Source organism: Lissotriton helveticus, chromosome 2_2 (genome assembly GCF_964261635.1).
Source record: "Lissotriton helveticus chromosome 2_2, aLisHel1.1, whole genome shotgun sequence".
Lineage (NCBI taxonomy): Eukaryota > Metazoa > Chordata > Amphibia > Caudata > Salamandridae > Lissotriton > Lissotriton helveticus.
The window spans coordinates 257,062,359-257,085,477 of NC_136060.1; the positions used below are offsets into that span (position 1 = coordinate 257,062,359).

Here is a 23,119-nt window from a genome sequence, read left to right on the forward strand (position 1 = left end):
ATGTACATTAAAAATGCGCCATTGCTCATTGACTTTCTCTAGTTTGTCAAGTTTCCATCGAGGAGAAACTCGAATCTTTGAATGGGAAAGTTTTGTATATGCCAACAGCCGGGAAGCTATACCACAGCACACGTGTGGCGAATCGAGATCTAACCGCGCATGCGCGGTAGAACCTGACTGCAGCCTGGCCGAGAGGTGTAGAAGCACACGGGTTCCTGACTGGCCTCTGGAGCGCATGCCCAACATCAAGATGCTCTTAATATTCACATCGCGCATGAGCTCTGACTACATTCTGGCCAATATATGGATACTTTTACGAGCGCTTCACAACAGCGCAAGCCTCAATCGCGAAACACTCGCTGCACAATCTCAGTGCAGGTGTCAACCAACAGTATTCTTATACCACGCGTGCGCAGTGCTGCGCTTTCAAAATCATCTCGCTGCCAATTAGGCAATGATTAACGCTTAATTTACTCATTACCTGGAGTATAAATAACGCGAGAAATCCGCCTACCGTCACCTCCACTTCCTTTCGGATGTCAGAGAGGGGTACCGACGGATAAGTGGGTTCTCGCTGCTTAGGGTAATTGCTCCAGCACTTGCAGAGTCCACTCCTGCTTAGAGGCACATTCTGCTTAGGCAATTTAGCAGAGTTTAGCGCGGCACGGATAATCTTTTTGCTAATGATTGGATTCTGGACTCCTTGATCAACTGAAAAACCAACATTCGAGATGGGGTTACCCTATATTGGTCTATGCGCATTCCACCCTAGACCTACTGTCAACCTAACTACCTATTATTAGCGCATGGTTGGTAGGGAGGCATCAGAAGACTAGGTTTTAACAGGTGTGAAAGTAAATACTGGTGCATCAAGCTGGACACGATAGGACATTTTGCTTATTGTGTCCATTATTTTCATTTTTACACAACAGAGCGGGCCTCATTTTCCCGAGTGGATGCCGGGTGAGGTGAGGTTATCACCCACATAAAGCTGGGTGAGTATTTGAAAGTCTTAAATGTCTTGTTATTCCATATTTTAATAATGGGATTCGAGCCGTACCCCTTAGTTAACATACTTTGTGGGAGAATGGAGGAGTGAATTATTCTCCATGTGTGTCCTGTCTAGCGTCTTGGTAAGTGCAGGGAAATACATGTAACTGTATTTTGTATGTCTGTGTATTCTCTTTGTCTGTCTTTCTGGAAAGGACATCTTTATTTCTACGACTCCAGGGTACATTGGGGCTCCAAGGTCCTGGTAGGAAGATTGAATTTTTGTGAAAACATTTTCACTTTTTTATCACAGCACTTATATATATATATATATATATATATATATATATATATATATATATTTTCACTGATTTTGATTATTGCAGTAGCTTTCCATTTCGCTAGTCCTGAAGAAAGCCGGACAGCATATCCGTTTGGCTGAAATTTGTTGACCTCTCTGCACAGCGCCACTAAGTAGCCATATTTTCAGACTACCTGGTGTTTTTTTATTATTGATACTCGAACAATATCCATTAAACATAATTTTTGTTCTAGTAATCAATTTTAACCTCACTCACTGTTCATGCACTGCACTTCATCAGCACCTACATTTTGAGAAACCTCTGGTTAGAGACTACACTTGGTATCCACTTCCGCACCATCATTTGATGGGCTGGGCGATGTTTGGATCCACCATCTAATCTCACATGATGATGCTCCGCCAGAAGGGTGGTCTGATGAATTTCTCAATCAAGGGTTACTCAAAGGTTAGTTGTATGATCCCCAGTTCTTCTTGGACTGCTAGTTCAGGACACACTCTCTCCTTTTTGACCTGGGTATCTTTCTTTTGTTATAGTTGGAGAATGATGGTCAACATGTTTCAGCCTTAATGCCCTTTTGTGGGCGGAGCTTTCATCAGGACTTATAATGATGCTGCTGCTTATTTTTCAGAGCGGTGCCCCCTTCCTGAGCTGTCGCCAGGTTGAGGTGGGGTCTCTTACCCAGAAGTTGCGGGTAAGGAAGTTTTATTTTCTTTATCTTCACAGAATCATTATTGTAATCACCTTGTTAAGCATTCCTAAGAATGTTTGTATAAAAACCTGAATTTTGGCTTTTTTCCTCACTGTAGGTAATTATTCCTCATGGAACAGACGAACTTGGAATAGCGTCTGTTTTCTGTATCCTTTTTTTGTTCAAATCACTTGAGCACATAAGCAGCAGCATCGTTATAGGTCCTGACGAAAGCCCCGCCCACGAATGGGCATTAAGGCTGAAACATGTTGACCATCATTTTCTACCACACTAATGTGGTTTAAATCCATACCGCTAATGCACTGTTTTTAAGCCTAGCAATGGGTGTACCGGAATAAATAACAATTTTTACGCTCAATAGCTAGTTTTAGTCTCACTTTCCTCACATTAGTTCTTTTTTTGCGCTGCGCCCTCGTTCACACTGATTCTCTTTATATGTGGATTTAGAATATCCTATTAGAGTAGGCACTTAAAACATCCCTGAGCTCCTCCCTCTCAGAGAGGGGGTTGTAGCCCTCAAAGGAACTTTGAGAGGAGAATCCCATATAATGAAGCATGTCACTGGTGAGGGGAAACATCCTTTACAACGCAACACCATTACGACGCAACCATTACAACGCAAGTCGTTACAACGACTTGCGCTGGGGGGCGCTCTAGGATAGGGAATAGTTTTAATTTACTATCCAACACCTTCCCTACCATCCACGGGGACTGGAGTTGGAATAGTAAATTAAACTATTCACTATCCAGCGCCCCCCATCGCAAGTCGTTGTAACGACTTGCGTTGTAAAACTTGTGTCGTAAAGGCATGCGTTGTAATAGCATGCGTTGTAACGACATACATCCCTGGTGAGTGAGGGATATCGTCCTTTAAAGGGAAGTGCCCACAGTTAGGTCTGCGAGCTATAGCCATTGGTTCTGTGTTGATTCTCTCTGTATCTATCTAATAGTGGCTCGCCACAAACATTTTCTTCACTATTTTTCGTGTAGACCCAAGGATTTAGTACTGTTTAGTTTGCAAATATTGGGGATATAATCCTTTGCCGGTCATTAAAATTTCCCTAGTACCCTCCAGCTATGAACTTTTTTGTTTGGTAGTTACTCAACTAGGAGCAACCATCCTCTTCATGATTAGTAGATGCAGCCTTTCCACTGTAGACCAACATTCCAGTCTGGAAGAAGCTTTCAAAGCACCCAAGAAAACCTTTGAGGGGTTATATCCTTAGTCACTAGAGACTTAGTGTGGGACTTTCCAATTCTTTAATGGGGGGGTGTGGTCTGCTCCTGCAGCTTTCCTTGCACACCTGCTAAACGATGGGTGGTGACGCCATCTTGCTGGGGTCACCACAAGCTGAAACGAGCCGTTTCCATTAACAAACCGCCCCAGGCCCTGCAGGGCATTTTGGGGCGCTCCTTGGGCATTTGCATATGCTAGCAGCGGCTCCATTGGGGAGAGCCGCCCTGGATTCCTAGGCAGGTAAGCAGCCTTTCGCTGCGCTTTTACTTTTTCATGGGGTGCCCGGTCACCCCATGGCCTCATGCCTCATTGGAGAGCCTCCTGCGGGCAAACGTTGGTGCTGTGGCCAGCTTTCTGGTGACATCTCTCCGGCCATTGGGGCCCAGAGATTGGGTCCTGGCCTCCATCCAGCTTCACGGGGGCGCAGCGGCGCTCCCTAACTTAATCTCCATCCAAACTCAGGGATGGGGCCCTGAGGACCCTTCACGGAGCGTGCAACGGTAAGCCTCAATTTAATCTGCTTCTTGGGGGCGCTCCCCGTTCTTACTGGATGCAGCCCCCGGAACCTGATCCTCCCGGGGGGACATCGAAGACTGGAGGCAGAGCCCCACGCGCTCAGCAGTCGGTCTTCTCAAAGGTTGCCTACCTTCTAGAGACCATATCTCCGGCGCCAGTGGGGTGATCTCAACGCTCTTCATCTCTTTTCGCTTGTGGTGGCCTGCCCTACTCATCTGCCGCACTTTCCTCCACCCTCCGGGTCTCCAAGAGGTCGAGCTCGGCAGGGAACTGGCTTCATTGCTCTCCTTATGGGCCTCTCTTCTCCTGGCGCAGAAGCCCAGCTCTTCCTACAGAAGTCCTGGAGGCAATCGGAGGCAGAGGCCCTGGTCCTGGAGACAGAGAGCTCCTCTTTCCAATTCGCCATGGCGTCAGCCTCCAGCCTCAGTGTTCCTCAGACAGAGTACATCCCAGAGAGAGCTACTCTTCTTGTGCAAAACCTTTAAAGGAGGGTCGGAGGGTGCTGGCAGGAATGCACCTCTGGCCTATCCCACAGTGCCACCTCACCTCTCTTCCCATGATCCCACCTTCTTGCACAGCCCACTGGGATACCTCAGTATGGCGTTGTCAGGAGGTCCCATGCCACATGGTCTCTGACCCGCTTCCCCCACTCGCTGACATCACAGCCAGTGCCTGGTATTGGGTTACAGCTTCTGATTATTGCCCAGCAGCTTCACCCCATTTCTCCTTCCTGGACAGAAGATCTCCGCCCCGGGGAATGTTTGCAGTGGAGGGCTAGACCTCTGATGGTACAGCTTAGAGAAAGAAGGTAATTATTCCAGCCTGGCAGTCATACAAGGCAGGGCTTTGATTCTGAGCTGAGTTAGAGGACTATGGCATTTATGGATGACCCATAAGCTGTACAGATAAGGTGTTGGACACAGCAGCATGGTTCTTTTCACACAATTTACAGTGTACTTTCATGCATGTCTGAAGTTTGCCCCGTGAGGCCTCCTTTTCCATAGGAATAAAATGGAGTATTCCTACAGTGAAACAGTAAAGTACACTGACTATCCCATATGTACCCCCGCATTATGAGGACTACTCCATGTCACCACCCAACTCTGCATTTTTCCTTCTGTGCCCGTCTATCCGTAAACAGCTCCTAGGCTGCGCATAACCGGAATCTCCCCCACGCATTCCTTACTTACATGGGTGCACACGCATATGCACACATGTCCACGTGTAACCAGCCCATTGCCCTTACCCTGGCTGCATTGCTGCACCCTCATCTCAAGGCGGACACTGGTACAAAACATGCACAGTTCATTTTACCCTGAGTTTACAGTGGGTGAGTCCCTGATTATGAGATTCTTCCACAGTAGAAGGGAAAAAAAATCAGGTGCTCAAAAAGCAAAAAATCCAGATGGCTCAGATAGTCAGTATCACTTTCTCACAACCATATATTCACATTTTGTTCTTCAGTTGTATATTTTGAAAAACCGATTTGCAGTAACAAACAAGAATGTAAATGTTGACTAACGTTTTATCAATATATTTTTCTCAGCATTCTAAGTTTAGCAGAATTCTTACTTTATTCACTGCAGATGCTTGTCCATTTATCAACATTTTGTGTACGCAGGACGGCTACTATTGCCATGCTAACTTATTAGGGGCAACACTTTCTGACACATGATTTATTTTCCTTTTAGGCTAACCTTGCACAGCTATTAATTGAGACTCGGGAACGAAACAAGCGTCTTGTAGAAGAAATAAAAGAACTTCAGCAGAGATTGGCCGAAGTACAAGGTGACAATAAGGTATGTTCATTATTCATTTTATCCAGCAGTTTAATACAGCGTATCTACACCAGAAAGGATTCTGGCGCTTCACTGAGTACTCAAAAGCTCGTATTTTGCAATAAAACTGGAATAAAAAAGTTGATAGCCAGAAATGAGGTGCATAGTAGCATTGGGGTGTCAGTGGCTGGTCTTTGAGGAGTAGTCAATAAATGTATTCACTTCGTACCAAGGTATGTACTAATGTCCTCCTCAACCACCTCAAAGACTACCTGATCCTAGTGCCTACTGGAAAACGGAGACCAAAACGACACTGGAAGCATCTACAGCAAGCACCAGGTAAAGTGTAATGTTTTGATGCACTGAAATGACAGTTCATAAGAAGAAAGAAAGGAAGGACTGCTTAGGCACAAGTAGTAAAATGAAGCCATATTAGTTTGGGGTGACTTGAGCAAAAGAAAATATAATAACGGACCGTCCTAACTAGTAAATAAAATACAGAATTTTACAAGAATAACTTCTCTGGATTGGGAGCCAGGTCTCACAAAAAATGCCCAACGTAATGGAAAAAATATCAAGGACGTCTCGTCGTAAGAATGGAAGGCAGAAATGGCGCACTGGAATCCCTCAAGCAACTCAGTGATGGAAACTGTGCGTTCAAGCTCTGAGAACACTGTGCCAAAACTGAAAGGACACGTCACGTATTGTTCGGTGGGCAATGTCAACATTGTTAGAACTTTGAGACCTTGAAAGAGGAGAGCGTTGTTCCATGCAGCCATCAGGGTCACCCACTGGCTCAACCAGAAAGTACGCAAAGGAAGACGGAGCCATGCAAGATATGGTAGGTTATGCTCTGGATAAATTAGAGATGACTTCCCAACCCCCAAAAAAACAACAATCAGGTAAGTATTCTGCCACATTGTAGCAAGAGACTAGACTTTGCCCTAGGGGAGATAGCTTGGTAAGTACAAAAGTTGCATTGTCCTCCCACCACACCTCGGTCATCCTGTCTACACCTTCCTTTGCATTAGCCAAGCTACATAGGAGGGGTTTGTACTTTTCCTATTTTTGTACAGTTTTGTCAAAGCTATAGGAGAGGTACTCACTCTCTTTGGTCACAAATGATATGTTGGGGGGGCGTGGCCAGCAGCATGGCCGGTTGAGACGTACCTTGCCGGAGCTCCAGACAAGCTGCACACAGATCCGTCGTTTTACTATCCCCATTGTAGCGCCACACGCACCAAAGGGAGCCGCAGTACCCCTGGGACTGCCGGAGGGGCATCCGCGGCACTAACAGTGCAGAACTCCACGGCAAACCGAACCTGAAGCGCCGACTCGGCGCCTCTCGGCGGAGCCAAGATGGCGGGCGCAGTGTCTGTGCGTCGCCGGGGCGCATAGGAGCCGTCCTGAGGCCAGGTGGGGGCCGGAGAACACGTTCTGGAGTACGCGGCGGACAGGTCGGTCCGCGGCGCTGGCTGCCCGGTGTGCAGAGAACAACACAGGCGACACCGAATACCGGCCGCCTTTACCAAGATGGCGGCCGGCGCATCTCCGAGCCGGTGAGAGGGGGCCGAGCTGGTCGCCTGTATCATCTCCCGCGCACGCAACCGCTGGTGGTGACCGCGGGGGGCAGAGCGGCCCAGGCGCATTCTCGGCTTCTTGGTCGGCCGGAGCTGGATCACCGAGCCTGCCGCAAAGACCCGGCTCCTATACCAATATGGCGGCGGTGCCCGGGAGCCGCCCGTAGGAGGTGACAGACGCGGGAGTGCTCTGCACATAGTGAGGTCCCGGTCCCGGGGCTCGCACCCCCCCCCCCCGGCGCCCCATTGAAGAACGGCTCGCTACCCTGCTCGCCTTGTTAAGGGGGCGACCTGGAGTGCCGGAGGTGAGGAAGGAGACAGAGGCCCTGAGCACCTGACGGCGCTGAGCTCGCTGCGGGTAGCGGTTGGTGTCACCACTCTGGGGTGGGCACGCGAGAAGGGACCGGACACACACTGAAGGAGCCGCATCAATCGCTGGCCGGAGGTCGGCCAAACGGAGGGGTCAGGGGTCTGTACCCTGCACAATAAGTTGGCGTTCCCGCCCCCCCCTCCCACTACTCGGCTCCAACTCTGCTACTGACTTGTCAGAGGCCTGAAGCTTGCGGCCTGTACCGAGGCCCCCCGCCCGAGGAGAGCGCAGCCATGGGGAAAAGAGACCTGATCCCTAAAAATGCGAAACAAGGCCCCATGGACAACTTTGCGGCGCCAAGGCCCACGGTGGACCACCACTCATTGACATCCAGAGCGCGAACCGACACGGCGCTGTTGATGGAGGCCATTCAAGCATCCAGGACAGACATCCAAGAGTCCCGGGCGGCCCTGGAGGTGAAAATCGGGGAAGTGGGCTCCGAGGTTACACTACTGCGGCAAGATTTCCGGAAACTGTCAGAGAGGGTGACGGAGACTGAAACCAGGATAACCGATAACGATGCAGCGATATCCGCCTTGAAGCAAGACATGGTGGAACTGCAGGCCTCGCATCGCCAGCTGCTGTGGAAGGTGGACGATGCAGAAAATAGATCGAGACGCAACAACCTGCGCTTCGTGGGATTTAGAGAGGGAATTGAGGGGACAAACATGACGTCGTTCCTCCACGCCTGGTTGAAGACCACCTTCCCGACAGCACAATTCTCCCCATGTTTCCTCATTGAAAGGGCGCACAGGGCCCTCCTGGCGAAACCTCCAGAGGGGGCGAGACCGAGACCGGTCATAGCACGCTTCTTGAACTTTGCGGACAGAGATCTAATCCTGCAAGAAGCCAGACGAATGGGGGAGATACGCACGGAGAACACGACCATAATGATTTTCCCGGATTACAGCCAGGAAGTTTCGAAACAACGCCGATCTTTTGACTCTGTGAAGGCAAAACTGAGGTCTCTAGACATTCGATACATGCTCCCTTTCCCCGCTAAGCTCAAGGTGATCTACAAAGACAAAGCCTTTTTTTTCTCGCACCCAGAGGACGCCTGGCACTGGCTTGAGGAACGCCCGGTACTGAGCAGCAGAGAAACGGTGGGACGAGATGCCCTGGAGAGATCAGTGCAGGAGAAGACACGCTGGGAAATGCCGAAACCGCAGAGAAGGAAATCGCGGAGGGTGAGAAAGCTGACACCGGCGACGCCATATCGATCCCGGGCCACGGAGGACATTCGTGGTGGTGGATCGACGACACCTGGAAATGGCTCAGTGGCAGGCTCCAGGTTCAGTTGCTTGCGCAATGGTATCCGCTCAGAAGGAGATGATGAGGAAGAATCGGAGGGCCGCGCATCGGGAGGAGAGGAGGAGGTGGAGGATTTGATCCACCCGCTAGTCAAGGAAATCCATCACTTGGAGCAGGACTCCTCGGGGCGATCCGGAGTGCCTGTACTGGACACACAAGACTCACACTCGTGAAGGATGGCGCTATGGGATCCAGGGGATTGCAGCTCGACGGATGGGAGCACGCAAGTTACCACGTCCCTCTATGTTCTTTAAGTTTATCTTACTGTTTGTGAGTTTGTGAAGGGAGGGATGTGTGGGAGGGCGACAGGCCTTCACCTGCGGATAGTTTGGTCCTGTAGTAGGATGCAACTGGAAGGGGGGGGAGGCGGGGAGGTGGGGGGGGGGGATGAAAAGTTTTCAAACGCTCTCAAGTTGGAGTTGGAGAGGGTAGAGGGAGGGAGAGGGGTTACTTGCACTACATTCATGCAGCAGCGCACATTGAGCCCACGCACCACCTACGCAGGCCGGAATTGGACCGCATGCAATCACCTCGTAGTCCAATGGCAAGTAACGTAGCCACACCGATAGGGGTTGATAGGACTCTGAGTATCCTGACGTGGAACGTCAACGGTCTGGGTTCTAAAATCAAGAGGGGGCTGGTGAATGCTTACATTAAAAGGGTGGATCCGGACTTTACTTTCCTACAAGAAACCCACCTCCGGGGTACTGCATGCGCTTTTCTCGCCAGGGGGAGACACAGGGTGTTGGCACATGCGGGATACACGTCGGACTCCAGAGGAGTGGCGGTTGTCGCTAAAATCGCTTCCCCATTTTGCATTACTCGCACCTGGCTGGACCCCCAAGGGACATACGCTGGAGTGCAAGGCACCTGGAACAGACGCACATACACACTTGTATCGGTATATGCACCGCCCAAACTTCAACCACGCACTCTCAGGGCGCTCAACCACATACTCTTAGAGACCTCAGATACCATACAAGTGGTGGGAGGGGATTTCAATAATGTTATGGACACCCACCATGATAGATCAGGAGAAGGGGCGAGAGGCGAGAACCAGACACCACTCTCCAGCCAGATGTCCGCCATAGGTCTTACAGATATTTGGAGATGGCTTCACCCGACACTACAGGCATACTCCTACTAATCCGGAGCACATAGGGTGTTCTTGCGCCTTGACTATGTTTTTATGTCCCGCCAATACGTGCGGGTGGATGATGTTGCTGAATACAGGGCCAGGGGTATATGCGACCATTCGCCGCTGTATGTAAGGGTGGGACGTTACCAGGCTAGATACGAGGCGACTTGGTGCCTGGCGGCCTGGGATTTACAGAACGCGACCCTACTTAGAGGTATACGGGCTGACATTAAGGTTTATTTGGCTGAGAATGTGGATACAGTGGATTCGAAGGTCACCCTATGGGAAGCTCTGAAGCTGGTCCTTAGGGATAGGATAAATTCTAGGCGGGGTGAGGAACGTCGTAGACTCCTGGCGGAGGTGACCGCCCTGAAACGGACGATCCAAGAAAGAGAAAAGGGAACATCTAACCCGAAAAAGCGACGTGACCCTCAGAAAGCTGCTGGATGTCCAGAAACAGTATAGGGAATTGGTGAACGACGAAGCGAAGACCCAGGCCCTTGCCACCCTCCACAGGCTATATGATGTAGGGGACAAGTCAGGGAAGCTTTTAGCGTGGCTCAGCAGGAAAGAAAGGGCGGCGAGATGGATTGATGAAGTGCATGCCGGTAACGGTGCTACTGTTAACACGGATAGGGAGATAGCCGACACTTTTGCCACGCACTTTGAGGCATTCTATGCGACGCGCGACCTTGCCACGCAGGAGGAGGCGCTATGCTACCTAGATGCCACAGTCTTGCCGACCCTCCCCCCTGAGTCAATGGAGGCCCTAGAAACGGCCATAACGGTGGATGACATTACCGAGGCCATTGCCAGGTTGAGGCCCGGCAAGACCCCGGGACCCAATGGCTTCCCGGCAGAGCTCTTCAAGCGGACAGCAGACATACTGTCGCGACACCTTGGGGGACTCTTTGCAGGCGCCTTTGAAGAGGGAAAGCTGCCCCCTGACCTGACGAGGGCGACGATCGTTCCGATTTATAAAGAGGGCAAACCACGAGTGGATTGCGCCTCATATCGACCCATCTCCTTACTGAATATTGAGGTGAAGCTGTTGGCCACCATACTGGCTACCCGACTGCGAGCTGTTATCACAGATCTGGTTCATCTAGATCAGTCGGGATTCCTTCCTGACAGGGCCACTAAATTCAATCTTAGAAGGACCCATAACTGGTTACAGGAGGTGCGGGGACGTGCCGATCCCCACTGGTTCCTCTCTTTGGATGCTGAAAAAGCGTTTGACGCAGTAAATTGGCCATTCCTGTTTGCTGTTCTACGTAAGTTCGGCTTTGGTCCCAACTTCCTGCGGTGGATTCGGCTCCTTTACACTTCCCCGAAGGCCAGAGTGCGGGTGAACGGGACTTTATCCCGAGAGTTTCGGATTCAGAGAGGTACCCGACAGGGATGCCCCCTGTCCCCCCTCCTGTTCACGCTTACAATAGAGGTACTGGCCGCTAGGGTCCGACAGAACGCTGATATCCACGGTTTTACCACCGGTGCCAATGACTCGATGCCTGAAAAAATCTCACTATAGGCGGACGATGTCCTACTATACATAACAGACCCGGAAACCACGATCCCAGAGCTCTTCCGAGAAATTGACATCTATGGCAGGATGGCTGGTCACAAAATCAACTGGCACAAGTCAGTGCTCTATGATCCTGGGGGACACGATCGATGGGGCACTCTACCAGACGACCTTCTGACAACTACTGAGGGCTTCCAGTACCTCGGGATATTCATTACCGTGAGAGAGGACCTCTCCTTTACTAGGAACGTGGAAAGGATCATACTTAATGCAGTGGCGGATATGACCCGGTGGAGACAGCTCCCGCTGACTTTCCTTGGGAGGGCGGCCATTTGTAAAATGGTCACATTGCCAAAATTCCTCTACGCTCTGCAAAATGAATACTATCCGATACAGGCATCGGTTTTCCGTAGGATCCATGCAGACTTGAGATCTTTTCTTTGGTTAGGTAAACATGCTAGGGTGGCTCTGTCCACTCTTCAGAGACATCAGTACAGTGGCGGGATCTCACTCCCAAATCTAGAGGCCTACTACTGGGCGGAACATCTAACGCCAATAAATGATTGGCTCCATGTCCCAGCGGATCACCCAACGTACGCACTGGAAAGAGCTACAATGTCGACCAAGAATCTCTTGTGTTTCCTCTATGGGACTCCGGGGCGGACCTCCCTCCTCCCAGCCACGTTAGTGACGCTACACGCGTGGAGGACGGCTACGCGCCGTATGGGATGGGACAAAAAGCCAACTCGTCACACGCCACTGTGGCATTGCCAGTGGTTAACGGAACTCCACAAACTAAGGGGCTTCCAGAGGTGGGATGATATTGGCATCTCCGCCATAGGGGATGTCATTGCCAAGGGGGAATTCAAATCGTTTCAGACACTTAAATCTGACTTCGGGCTCCACACCACACAGCAGTTTAAATATATGCAACTGCGGCACGCTTGGCAGGCCCAAAAAATCTCGCTCGTGGATATCCCGGAATATGCACCTCTAGAGGGGAGGCTCCTGCAGGAACAGATGCAGGGGAAGGCAGTTTCCCTGACATATAAGACTTTGACTAACCATATGCTGGGGGATTTGGCAAAGCTTAGGGCCACGTGGGAGGCGGAGGTGGGAGGGATGGAGGACCTGGACTGGGACACAGTGCTGATGCATCCCCGTGAAGTAGCTATCAAGTCCCGACTGCGATTAATCCAACTAAACATACTTCATAGAACCTACTACGACAGGCAGAGGCTATGCAGAATGGGGAAGGTTGAGGACCCAAACTGTCTTAGATGCACTCAGGAGATTGGGGGTTTTTACCATACGGTATGGCCCTGCAGTGTAATACAAGCCTACTGGACCCAGGTGTTCCAAGAATTGGAGGAGGTCCTAGAGGTCCCAATCACGCCAGAGCCCAAACTAGCTTTACTGGGCATGACCAACGAGGTAGACCTGGCCCGTCCCCTTCTTATATTCCTGGTCTTAGCGCTGGTGGTGGCAAAACGAGACATTGCAAAACATTGGGGAGCACCAGAGCCCCCCCGACATGGAGGAATGGAGAAGGGGGCTTGACATCTACATGGCAGCGGAACGGGTGACATATAAGGCCAGGGATTGCCCCAAAAAATTCCGCAGAGTATGGTTTAAATGGAGACGATACAGAGGACTAGATGGAGGGATGTGACTGTGAACCCACTGGTTGAGGGTGAGGTGGAGGGTGGGGCTTGAGGGGACAGAGGCTTTGAACATGTGCTAAATAAATAATACACTGCCTAGGAAGTGTGATGCAGATCTAGAAAGCGAAATAACTGGCATGGATGGGGTAGGGAGGCGGGTGGGGGGGATGTGGCTGCTGCGGGGTTTCTTTCTGCTTTTAGTTTGATGGATGCAAGTTTCTACGTGTTTCACTGTTCAAAGGGTGGGGGGGAGGAGGGGGGGAAGTTTTCCAGCAATAGGGGAATAACAAGACAAAAATAAAAACTGCAGAGGTTAATATTGGTCCTTGAAAGGCTCTGAAAATACACTGGTCTACACAGAAGCGCTTGGTTGAAAATTGCCGCCCGACCTCCGGGGTGAGGGCTAAATGGCTGTGTATATACCTGGGGGGAAGGAGAGGTGCTATTCATGCCAAATTGAGAGGGCCTGATTATTTTGTTACCTGATTATTGTGAATCTGCAATAAAAATAAAAAACAAACAAAAAAAAATGATATGTTGACCCGATCCCTCATTATCTGTGCTATCACAACTGGCGACTTCAACTAGAAGTGATACTGTTTTCAGTGTCTGATTTTATAACTACATACAGTTATGTGCCTTTACTCTGTCCCTTTCTTCTAATGCTACACTGAAACATTATTTTGCCTAGATATACTTTAGCCACATGTTTACACTACGGGCATCAGTTAATTCTCTATGTTACTAAAAAATCCAGGTTTGCTTGATCAGCTCCGTAGAATTTGCTGTGAAGTCCAAAAATAGATTGGCATTTTTATTTGGTAGAACTGAAATGCATTCAACATTAACATAGTTAGGGCCATTGGAATTATGTGGAAGCAAGGACCTAATTATGTGACTGGGATGAATAAATTATGAGGCAAATGTTAATGAAATTAAATTATACGGTGCATTTTGTGGAAGTGTAACTTCATTATTTACAGATGTGTGCACAGTCTGGGCAAAGATTCGGCCTAATAAATATCAGGATAACCCCAAAATACAAAGATCAGCAACTGAGCGGTAACTATTTACCCTTTACAAAGATTCTGCCACTGTGTGCCACTTCTGAGCTAGAAAGAAGTGTTTTTGTTACAATCTGCACATTTTGCAGATGATGGATTAGGTGGAAAGTGAAGCAAAACCATTATTATATGCAAGATACAGTAAAACTGCATAATTCTAGTGGCCCTGGCATTGGTACACAACATATTCCCGGTACATCTTGTTTGTATTATTACTTCATGCAGCTAGGCATCTGTTTCTCCTTAATCTGTTTTCACCTGGAGCGTACTTGCGGCACTGCTTGCTGTACAACCCTTCGGAAATAAGAGAGTTTAAGATGCAAAATTAAGTCATGTGTAATCAGGCAATGTGAGGTTTCCTCTTGAAACGCATCTTTCTAATTATCCATGATTTATTCTTTCTCATTTAGATGCTACCACTCTTGACCTCTGAGAATAGTGTAGGTGTAATATGTGCAATTTAGGGACTTCCTGCTTGTTGTAGCATTGAAATTGCCAATTCTACATTTGATCTATTCTGTTTCTGTTCCCAAAACCAAGGATATTATTAGATGTATTAATTCGCTGTCCTCTTGTGGATGGAGCTCAGTTCCATTTCTACCTTATGTTGTTTGTAACAGAAGGCCACTGTCAACCTGCAACATAATTAATTTAGGAGCATATGCATCAAGCATTTTTATCTTTGCAAAAAATGCTTTCCAGATGCAGCAAACCCTATTTTGCGATTCGCTATTAGGAAGGGGCGTGTTTAGGGCGTCCCTTCCTAATACCGAATTACATCCGTATGTAGGAATGTTTTGTGATCGAAATGTGGTCGTAAAACATTCCCATTTTACCACCTACTTTAAGTAGGTGGTAACCTATTCGCTTTTTAAGAGCAGGCAGTGGTCCCGCGGACCACTTCCTGCTCTTAAAAGCGAAAGGAACATTTTTCATTTTTATTTTTATAAAGCATCCTGTTTTCCTTTAAGGAAAACGGCTGCTTTACAAAAACAAAGATTGCTTTATTCAAAAGCAATCACGGACATGGTGGTCTGCTGCCCCCAGCAGGCCACCGTTTTGTGATTTTTGCGATTCCTAGGTGGCCGCACATTGCGACCTACCTCATTAATATTCATGAAGTAGGTCATTTGCGATCCCCTTTGAATCGCTGAAAGTGTTCAACATACTTCCATGCATGCCATTTTGCGATTTCCTAATTGTGAATGGAAATGATTCGCAATTTGGGAATCACAAAACGGTATATTGATGCATCTGGCCCTCAATCATTAGGGAAGTACCGGGTTTAACAAAGCTAGACCACAACCTACCTAATTACTCACATTTGTTCTCTTAATCATTCTACCCTACATGCTGGCTTAATACACGGAGCCCAAGTCATGTTACTTTGTAGTTATGCTCCTGATGGTTCACCCTTATCTTACTATGAGGGTCAACCTTTCACTTTACAGTGCCACATTGTTGTGAGGGGTGGTGACCTAGATCTGGGCCAGTGTTTCCCACTAGTTGGATTTGGCCCTTTTTGCAGGGTCCTCCTTGAACTTTTTGTCTTCCTTCTAACCTTTTTTCTGACATGGTGTTGGTGGTTTTAGGACTCTGGCCACTTTAGCACTGCTGTTCAGTGTAAAGTGTGTGTGCTCTCTGTGATAAATATGGTAAGATTGGTCTACCCCTGTTTGGCCTATTTAATTTACCTGTCAATCCCATGTAAAGTGGTATCTCATATACCCTGGGCTGGTAAATTAAATGCTACTATTGGGCTTGCAGCGCTGATTGCGCCACCAACCAAAGTAGCCTTTCACACCTGTCTCAGGCCTCTGCCATTGCAGGGCCTGTGCGCGCAATGTTACTGCTGCTGTGACGTAACACCTAAAGGTGTGCCATGTCTGTGACCCCCCTTTTTACTACATGTCAGTCACCCCTAAGGTAGGCCCTAGCTAGCCCTATGAGCAGGTTGCATTGTTGGTGAAAGGTAGGACATGTACCTTAAGTGCGTGACATGTCCTGGTAGTGACAAACAGCCATTTTGGTTTCTCACTGCTGTGAGGCTTCCCTCCCATAGGAATGCATTGGGGATTCCCTGTTAAGTGTTTCAGTGGTAATTCCTGATATGACAAGAGTAGCGTGGTCAAATTTGGTATGTTTGGAATAGTAATATTAAATGCTACGCAATAGTGTGTGCAGATTTATTAGAACTATTTTAGAAATGCCACTTTTAGAAGTGGGAATTTCTGTGTGCTATGTGTCTGCCTGCCTCATGTGGATTTCATGTCTGGGTTTGGAATGACAGGGGCTGGTGAGGTGTGTATGGCTCCAGGAGGGGCAGGTTGAGTCAACGCTAGGCTGAATAGGGCATCTGCATTTGGAGTAGTGGGAGGAGTAGTCCCCTGACCCTGAATACCTCTGTGCCTGCTCCGCCCCCTGTGGCGTGTCTGATGACGAGCCCCCACCTGACAAAGAGGAGCCTTGTCATCAAAGTACTCCACACTCCCCAGAACCAGTTAGGTCTGCTTCCCCCAAGCCCTGTGCCAGGGCAGACAAACAAAAATGTTGATATAAATATTGGGGCTATGACACCATGAAAGTGTTGTGCTTTGTGCTTCCTTGTGCTGAGGGGACCTGCTGCTGCTGGGCTCCAGGAGATACTGCCACAAGGGACTGCCTCCCTGCTGGAGGGCCCTGTGCGCTGGCCTACCTGTGCCCAGCCTTGTGCCCCGAGAACTTTGCTTGCTGGAGCTGTGGCTCTTAGCGCCTCATGAGAGCGATCTTTTAAATTACCAGTCCAAGGGTAGCGCTGGTGCCTGGCAGCGTGCTGCTGCAAGGACTGCTGGGGGAATCCCGGCATGGGGACCCCCCCCCTGTGCTGCAGATCGGCAGGAGCCCACCCCGCGTTTTGCCGTTTGTTTAGTGGGAGCCCACCCCACGTTTTGCCATTTGTTTAGCGGGAGCCCACCCCACATTTTGCTGATCGGAGTGGGAGCCCACCGCGCTTTTATGCATTTTTAAAGAAGCGGGTGCCAACCCGACATTGTTGCTTTTGCGGGAGCCTACCCCGCATTTGACATCTATTGTTCGGCGGGAGCCCACCCCGCACTTTACCCCGTGGAGAAGGTGCCGCTCCAGGAGCGACCCGTAAGCCAGCCGGGCCTGCCTGTTTGTGAGCAGGGCCGGAGTCCGAAAGTTGGGAGCTCCGCGTGTGCAGAGAGAAGCAGTGGTGGCGGCCTGTTGGTGTGCGGGGCTCCCATGCGCTGGAGAGAGCCCCGCAGGTTGCTGAGTCTGCCGCCAGCACCCCGAGGCGGGTGAATTCCAGAGAAGTCCCGGCGAAAGAGGGCTGCACGAGGCTTGTGAGTGGGGCTCAAGGTGGTTGGTGCCCGTGCGGTATAGTTCTTCACAGCTGTGCCGCAGTTGCGGGCAGCTGCACGGAGTGGGCATTCTTTTTGTTCTTGAGTCCCAGAGTGGGACCAGAGCGGCACGTTGATGCCAGAGTTGGTTGGCTTCAACAGCTGCACCGTGAGAGAGACCGGGCAGCTGCAACGTGGGGCAAGTTTTGTGTGCAGAGTCCCGGTGAGTGGGGCTCCCCCGAGGCACGTTGTCGGTGTCTGGAGCCGCGTTGATGCTCCCTGGGACCCTGAGGTGCCCGTGCTGATTTCCTTTTTGGGGGCATTGTTGTAGTAGTCCCCGGAGTGGGACTGAGAGGCAGTTGTAGCCAGTGCCTTCATTGAACTTCACAGCTGCACCAAAGTTGCGGGCAGCTGCAACAAGGAGGGGTAATTTTGTCGTTTAGCTCCCCGAGTCCCGGAGTAGGACTGAAGGGGCACAGAAGTGCCATTGCCCATTTCTCAGCTGCACGATGAGGGCATATTATTTTTGATACCAGGAAGGGTTGAGATACACCCCACGCCACCAGCTCATTGCGCAAGAGTGATTTTGCTGCATTGGCAGCTACGCCCTGACTTTCTGAACAGAGGGCATTGGAGCCCTAGTGAAAGGCCAGTTGGCCTGGGGTCCTCTGTGTGATGTTGCAGGTGATAATGCTGAGGTCATTAATGTACCAGTAGTTACTGGTTGTGTTTTCTACGTGTTACTGGTGCTTTCTAAAGGTTCTGACAGTGGCCCGGTTGGCCCTGTCATGTGTATATAATCACCTGTAAATTGTTACCTGGTGCCAGTTGGCACAGTGTATTGTGTGATTATGATTCTAATGTGTTTTGGATAAGACAACGCCAATTTTTTAGGGCTCGCGTTGCGTTGCAGCACAAAGCGCTGCTCCGCCTCCGCAAGAGATTTTGTAAGAGAGGACTTTGAGAACAGGGCTTTAAGCCCCGCCCCTCAGTTCTATTGGCAGGTGTCACCGTTTATGCTAAACGGTGGCCTGCCATTGGAAATGAGGGTTTTCTGTTCATGTCTGCGAGCCGGACTGGCTCGCCTGCTTTGCTGCTGTCACAAAGCAGTGTCTTATCTTTTTGTGGCCAAACACATTGCGCACATGTTTTCGTTTTAATCTTTCGGGAATTTCCCTTTTTTTCTCGTTTACATTTTAGTTCATTTTTGATCTAGCCCCATCGGTGAATTGCAAATTCTAAGCCTTTGACTAAATTATGCACGGAGGCTTTTTTCTTGTGAAATGCTGCGGCGAGTCTGTTTTTTAGTTTGCTTCGGCAATACTAAACACTCGACACGGAGATAGCATCCAATCGCGTGCACTCTGTTAATCGGAACACAGAAATGCGGAGAGCTTTCCTGTGAGCTGATACAACCGTGTCGGAAGGAATTTCATTAATAAGGTTAGTTCATTCGGAAATGGATTTTTGAACATTATACATCCAATAAGAGGTTGTATATACTCACTTATTGATCTTGTTTTTAGACTCGCGATACCGACGTAATGAAGTGACATGTACGTTTTTCGCGGACACGTTTTTTCATATTGAACTACCGGGGCACTTTCGTCTCACATACACCACATGGGCACCTTTTGAAACTGAGCTCTCTTGGCATGAAAGCACACACGCGTGTTACACTGTGGTCTAGTATCCCGCTTTGTGAAGCGATGATGCAGATGATGTTTTCTATATCACATGATAGATACGTATTCATGCTATGTATGTCTTTTTTGAATTAACAGTGATGCTCCCTGAGGAAGGGCTGTCTATTGCCCGAAATGCATAGGAGCAAATAAAGCAACAATGTCTCTAAGAGTATAATGATGCATGAAATGAAAATGGAATGAGAGATGAATTTCATGAAACAAGGACTTATGAATATTTCATTCAGTTAATAAAAATAGAGTGAATAACTTTATTGAACTGTGTGGAGTCCTCAGTATTTTCCTCAGAGGGACCAGTATTTGAGTGCCCAAGGGGCTGCAACTAATGGACCATTAAAGGCACGTCACATTTATGCCAAACACATGGCCCCATAAAGATAAGAGATCCCCATGCACCGGCTGCAGCGCGGTCCTCTTTCACATTCGGGACCGCGCTGGTTGTGAAATGTTTTTGCAGCTAACTGCATTTTTATCCCCCATTTCCAGAACTACTTACTTTGAGCTCACCGGTGCCAGATGTTAATGCAAAGTAGATTGTTTTATTCCGGGCACAAGAAAGTAAACTAAACAGGCAACAGATACTTGTTCAAGATGAATCCACAGGCATTGTATTTTCACATGAATATATGCATGTTCACATATAAACAAGCTTGTTAACAGGACAGTATAGATTACGCCCCTGCTGTTCTATGCCAGTCTCTACCCCCGAGCCCAGCTACCATCCCTGCAGTGCTCGGCTGCCTCGCCCTCCAGCTGCCCTGTCCGAGCAGAGCGTGTCTCCCTCTGCCACTCCCTCCTGCAGGGCACAGCTGTCTGCACCACCCGCAGTCCTCGCCCACACCCGGCTCGTAAACTCTCACCCCTGCTGGCTTCAGAAGCGCACTCTGTTGTGGGGTTTGTGGGTGTAAAAACGAATGGTAAACGTGTCCGTCATGGGGTTTCAATCAATTCACTTATGTGCACTTCAAGCATCCAGCTGCCAGAGTCCCTCCAAATGTACCGGTGTGTCCCTCGTTTTTGCCCTGCCCACCCTCCCCGCCCCCTGGAGCTTTCAGACCTGTCTCCGGCATGGCTGAGATATTGCTGTATACACCCCAGCCCCGCAGTGCCCACACCCTAGTGTGCCTCTCTGTGCTTTCTACGTGCGTGTGAACACCTGTCCTCCCCTGCAGTTTAGTGCCCAGATTCCTAGTGCCCCTAACTACCCTTCTTCCTTCAAACCTCTGTGCCAAGCTGCCCTCCTACCGCCTGCGCGATGGATCCCTTTCCCCGGGGTGCCTTGCTGCACCAGCCCTCCCTGTGTGCCTAGATGTGCCCCCTTCTTGGGTGCCCAGCCGCCCTTCCCCCTGCAGTTTCTGCCTCGCCTGCCCTTGAGTCCTGCCCTCCCTCCCCCTTGGTCTCCCGGTGGGCAGGAGGCGGGGATCGGGGCGTGGATGGCAAGGGAGGTCAGTGCGGGGGAAGCTGCGCGTACCAACTGGCTTTTCTAGACACAAAAGAGTCTGTTCGGCCTCTGGAGCGCCGGGCAGATCAGGTGTATGGTGGTGGTGGGGCTTGGGTTTCAGAGTGCCACTGGCTGCCACCCACAAGGAGGTCAGTACCAGATCAGGCAGAGCACCCACCAGGGTCACCCTGCGCCCCACCCACCCTGTGCCAGTCCGAGTCACCTTGTGCCCCACCCACCCCGTGCCAGTCTGAGTCACCCTGTGCCAGGCAGACCTCCTATGGACAAACCCTGCATCCCACCCTCTCCCGTGCCAGCTGGAACTCACACGGAGTGCCTGGACTTCACCCATCCCGTGTGCCCAGAGCAGCAACATGCGAGGCACCTGCACAAAGAGACCCTGTGCTCCACCCATCCCCGGGTGCCATCACAGCATCCTGGGCACCACAGGCACCTGCCCGGGGAGAGCACCCATCCACCGCGCCATGTCGGTTTTCGCCTGCATGGATTACTTCGCCGCCTGATGTCCATGTCTAGCGGGGCCGGGCTGCACGCACGCGGGTGATGCGGTTGATGTTTGCTGCACTTGTGTTTTTTGTGCTATTTTTAGGGTAAAATGTGTCATATCTAACAAGGAGGAAGGTTGTATTTTGTGCTTAAATATAAAAATAAATGCTGGTTTGCATTTAACATAACTGTGCGTCAATTCTCGTAATTTTTGTGAAAATCCACTAAATTGTGTAAAAGAAAATTATGCAAATTTTGCTCACCTCTACTCTTTGGCCATCACCTTCTTTCTTAGTTAAAATAGCAGAGTCTCTTCCCAAAAGCATGTGTATCAATAATGCTCCAGCAAGTCCCTCTGCAGAGTCTAAAACCATGTGGCTACCTCAGCGTGGTTAGGCAAAAGGTCTCACATTTTAGGAACTTAGACCTATTGGTATTGCAAATGCCAATGCCTTTATAGCTCAAAATGTCGCAATTGCGAGACCTATTGCATTGCAAATGCTTGTTATATAACCTTGTGTGGAGTCTCTTTTGTGGTGTGCCTAGTGTGTTGCTGCTGTGCGAGTGTGTTGCGCAAACGCTTTACACATTGCCTCTGGGATAAGCCTGACTGCTCGTGCCAAGCTACCATGGGGGTGAGCAGGGGTTTTCAGCAGGGGTTATCTTCAGCGTGTTACTCCCTTGCCCTGTCTAGAGTTGTTGTTCCTGCCTGGCTTAGGTGCATGCCGTAGCCAACCAGAAATCCCATTTCTAACACCACATATAGAACTTTCCCCATGGCTAGGAAGGGAAAGGTTGCATTAGGCATATTTAATTAAAATTCGTTCTTGGGACAACTTGCTTGAAGGTCACTCTCGGGAGAAATTGGCTGCAGTTCTTTCTAGTATTTAGTGGGAGCCTCTGTTCACTTCTTCAGTTCTTATCTCTGTCACCAACACTCCATCCTTGGGCTTTCAATTGGCACCATCTCACACAGCTTTCCCGTCAGGCTTCAAGCATCCATCATTCTGTGTGACATCCCCAAACCATCTGCTCAAGCTGTTCCTGGAGCATTCTCTTTCCGAATTCATACATACACAACAGAAAATGGTCATTCTTAGACACACTATACAGGCACACATCCTGAATGTAATCCCAGACTAAGCAAAGCTAAATCATATGCAGACTAGCTGTGATACCTGTCTCTTCTGTCAAATATCTCTCTTGGATGGGCAGCCTACAGCTAGTGCCTATGATGTGGTACTATGGGAGTGCAGCTTGAATACTTTGCAGTTTTCATAGTAGAATGGATGTAGCAGAGGAATGCAAGCAAAGGCTTTGTAAAAGAACCTCATACTGTATTACATATACACACATACACAAAGGACCCCCAATACTTTTTCCAGGTTGAGAATGAATCTGTCTCAAGCCCACTGTAAAGCATCACTTCACTAGATGTACTAGATCAGTGGTTCTCAACATTTTGATTTTTGGAGACCTCGACGTAATCATTACTGAAACCTGGGGCCCCCCTCCAAATCATTATTGGAATTCAGGGACCTCCCACTGAGTCATTACTAGAAGCCTAAGCATTGTCGATGATTTGTACAGCAAAACACCACACAAAAATGCAGAAAAAACAATTCATCAAACAAATACACACATAAATAAAAATAAATCCATTTAGTTTTAATAGAAAGGTTGAAGCTTTTCTAAATTCAATTGAGGACACATCTTCCATACTATATTCTGTTTGATGCAGCTGCACTACTAAGGGCATGTGAGGGAGGGTGAACAATGGCCCAACTATCGCACACCGCCTCCCGATACCGATAGCCTATCTTTTGGAGCTTTCTATAACAACGTTATTACATAGTATGGAGGCGGGGATCTAGAACAGAAACGGCACCATACAAACGCCATAGCAAGTCAGAGTGACC

The 23,119-nt window shown here is 49.3% G+C and overlaps 1 protein-coding gene across 5 annotated transcripts in view; it reads left to right on the plus strand.

Annotated features, from left to right (window-relative positions):
• CCDC149 (coiled-coil domain containing 149) overlaps positions 1 to 23,119 on the plus strand; it is a 480,627-nt gene that overhangs the window by 205,445 nt on the left and 252,063 nt on the right. For 3 of the 5 annotated variants that reach the window (XM_078678383.1, XM_078678387.1, XM_078678385.1), the window contains 2 exons: positions 1,942 to 2,004; positions 5,467 to 5,574. In XM_078678383.1, coding sequence (XP_078534509.1) covers positions 1,942 to 2,004; positions 5,467 to 5,574 — 171 coding nt within the window. The remainder of the gene's footprint in view (positions 1 to 1,941; positions 2,005 to 5,466; positions 5,575 to 23,119) is intronic. The other 2 variants (XM_078678386.1, XM_078678388.1) reach the window with 1 other exon arrangement.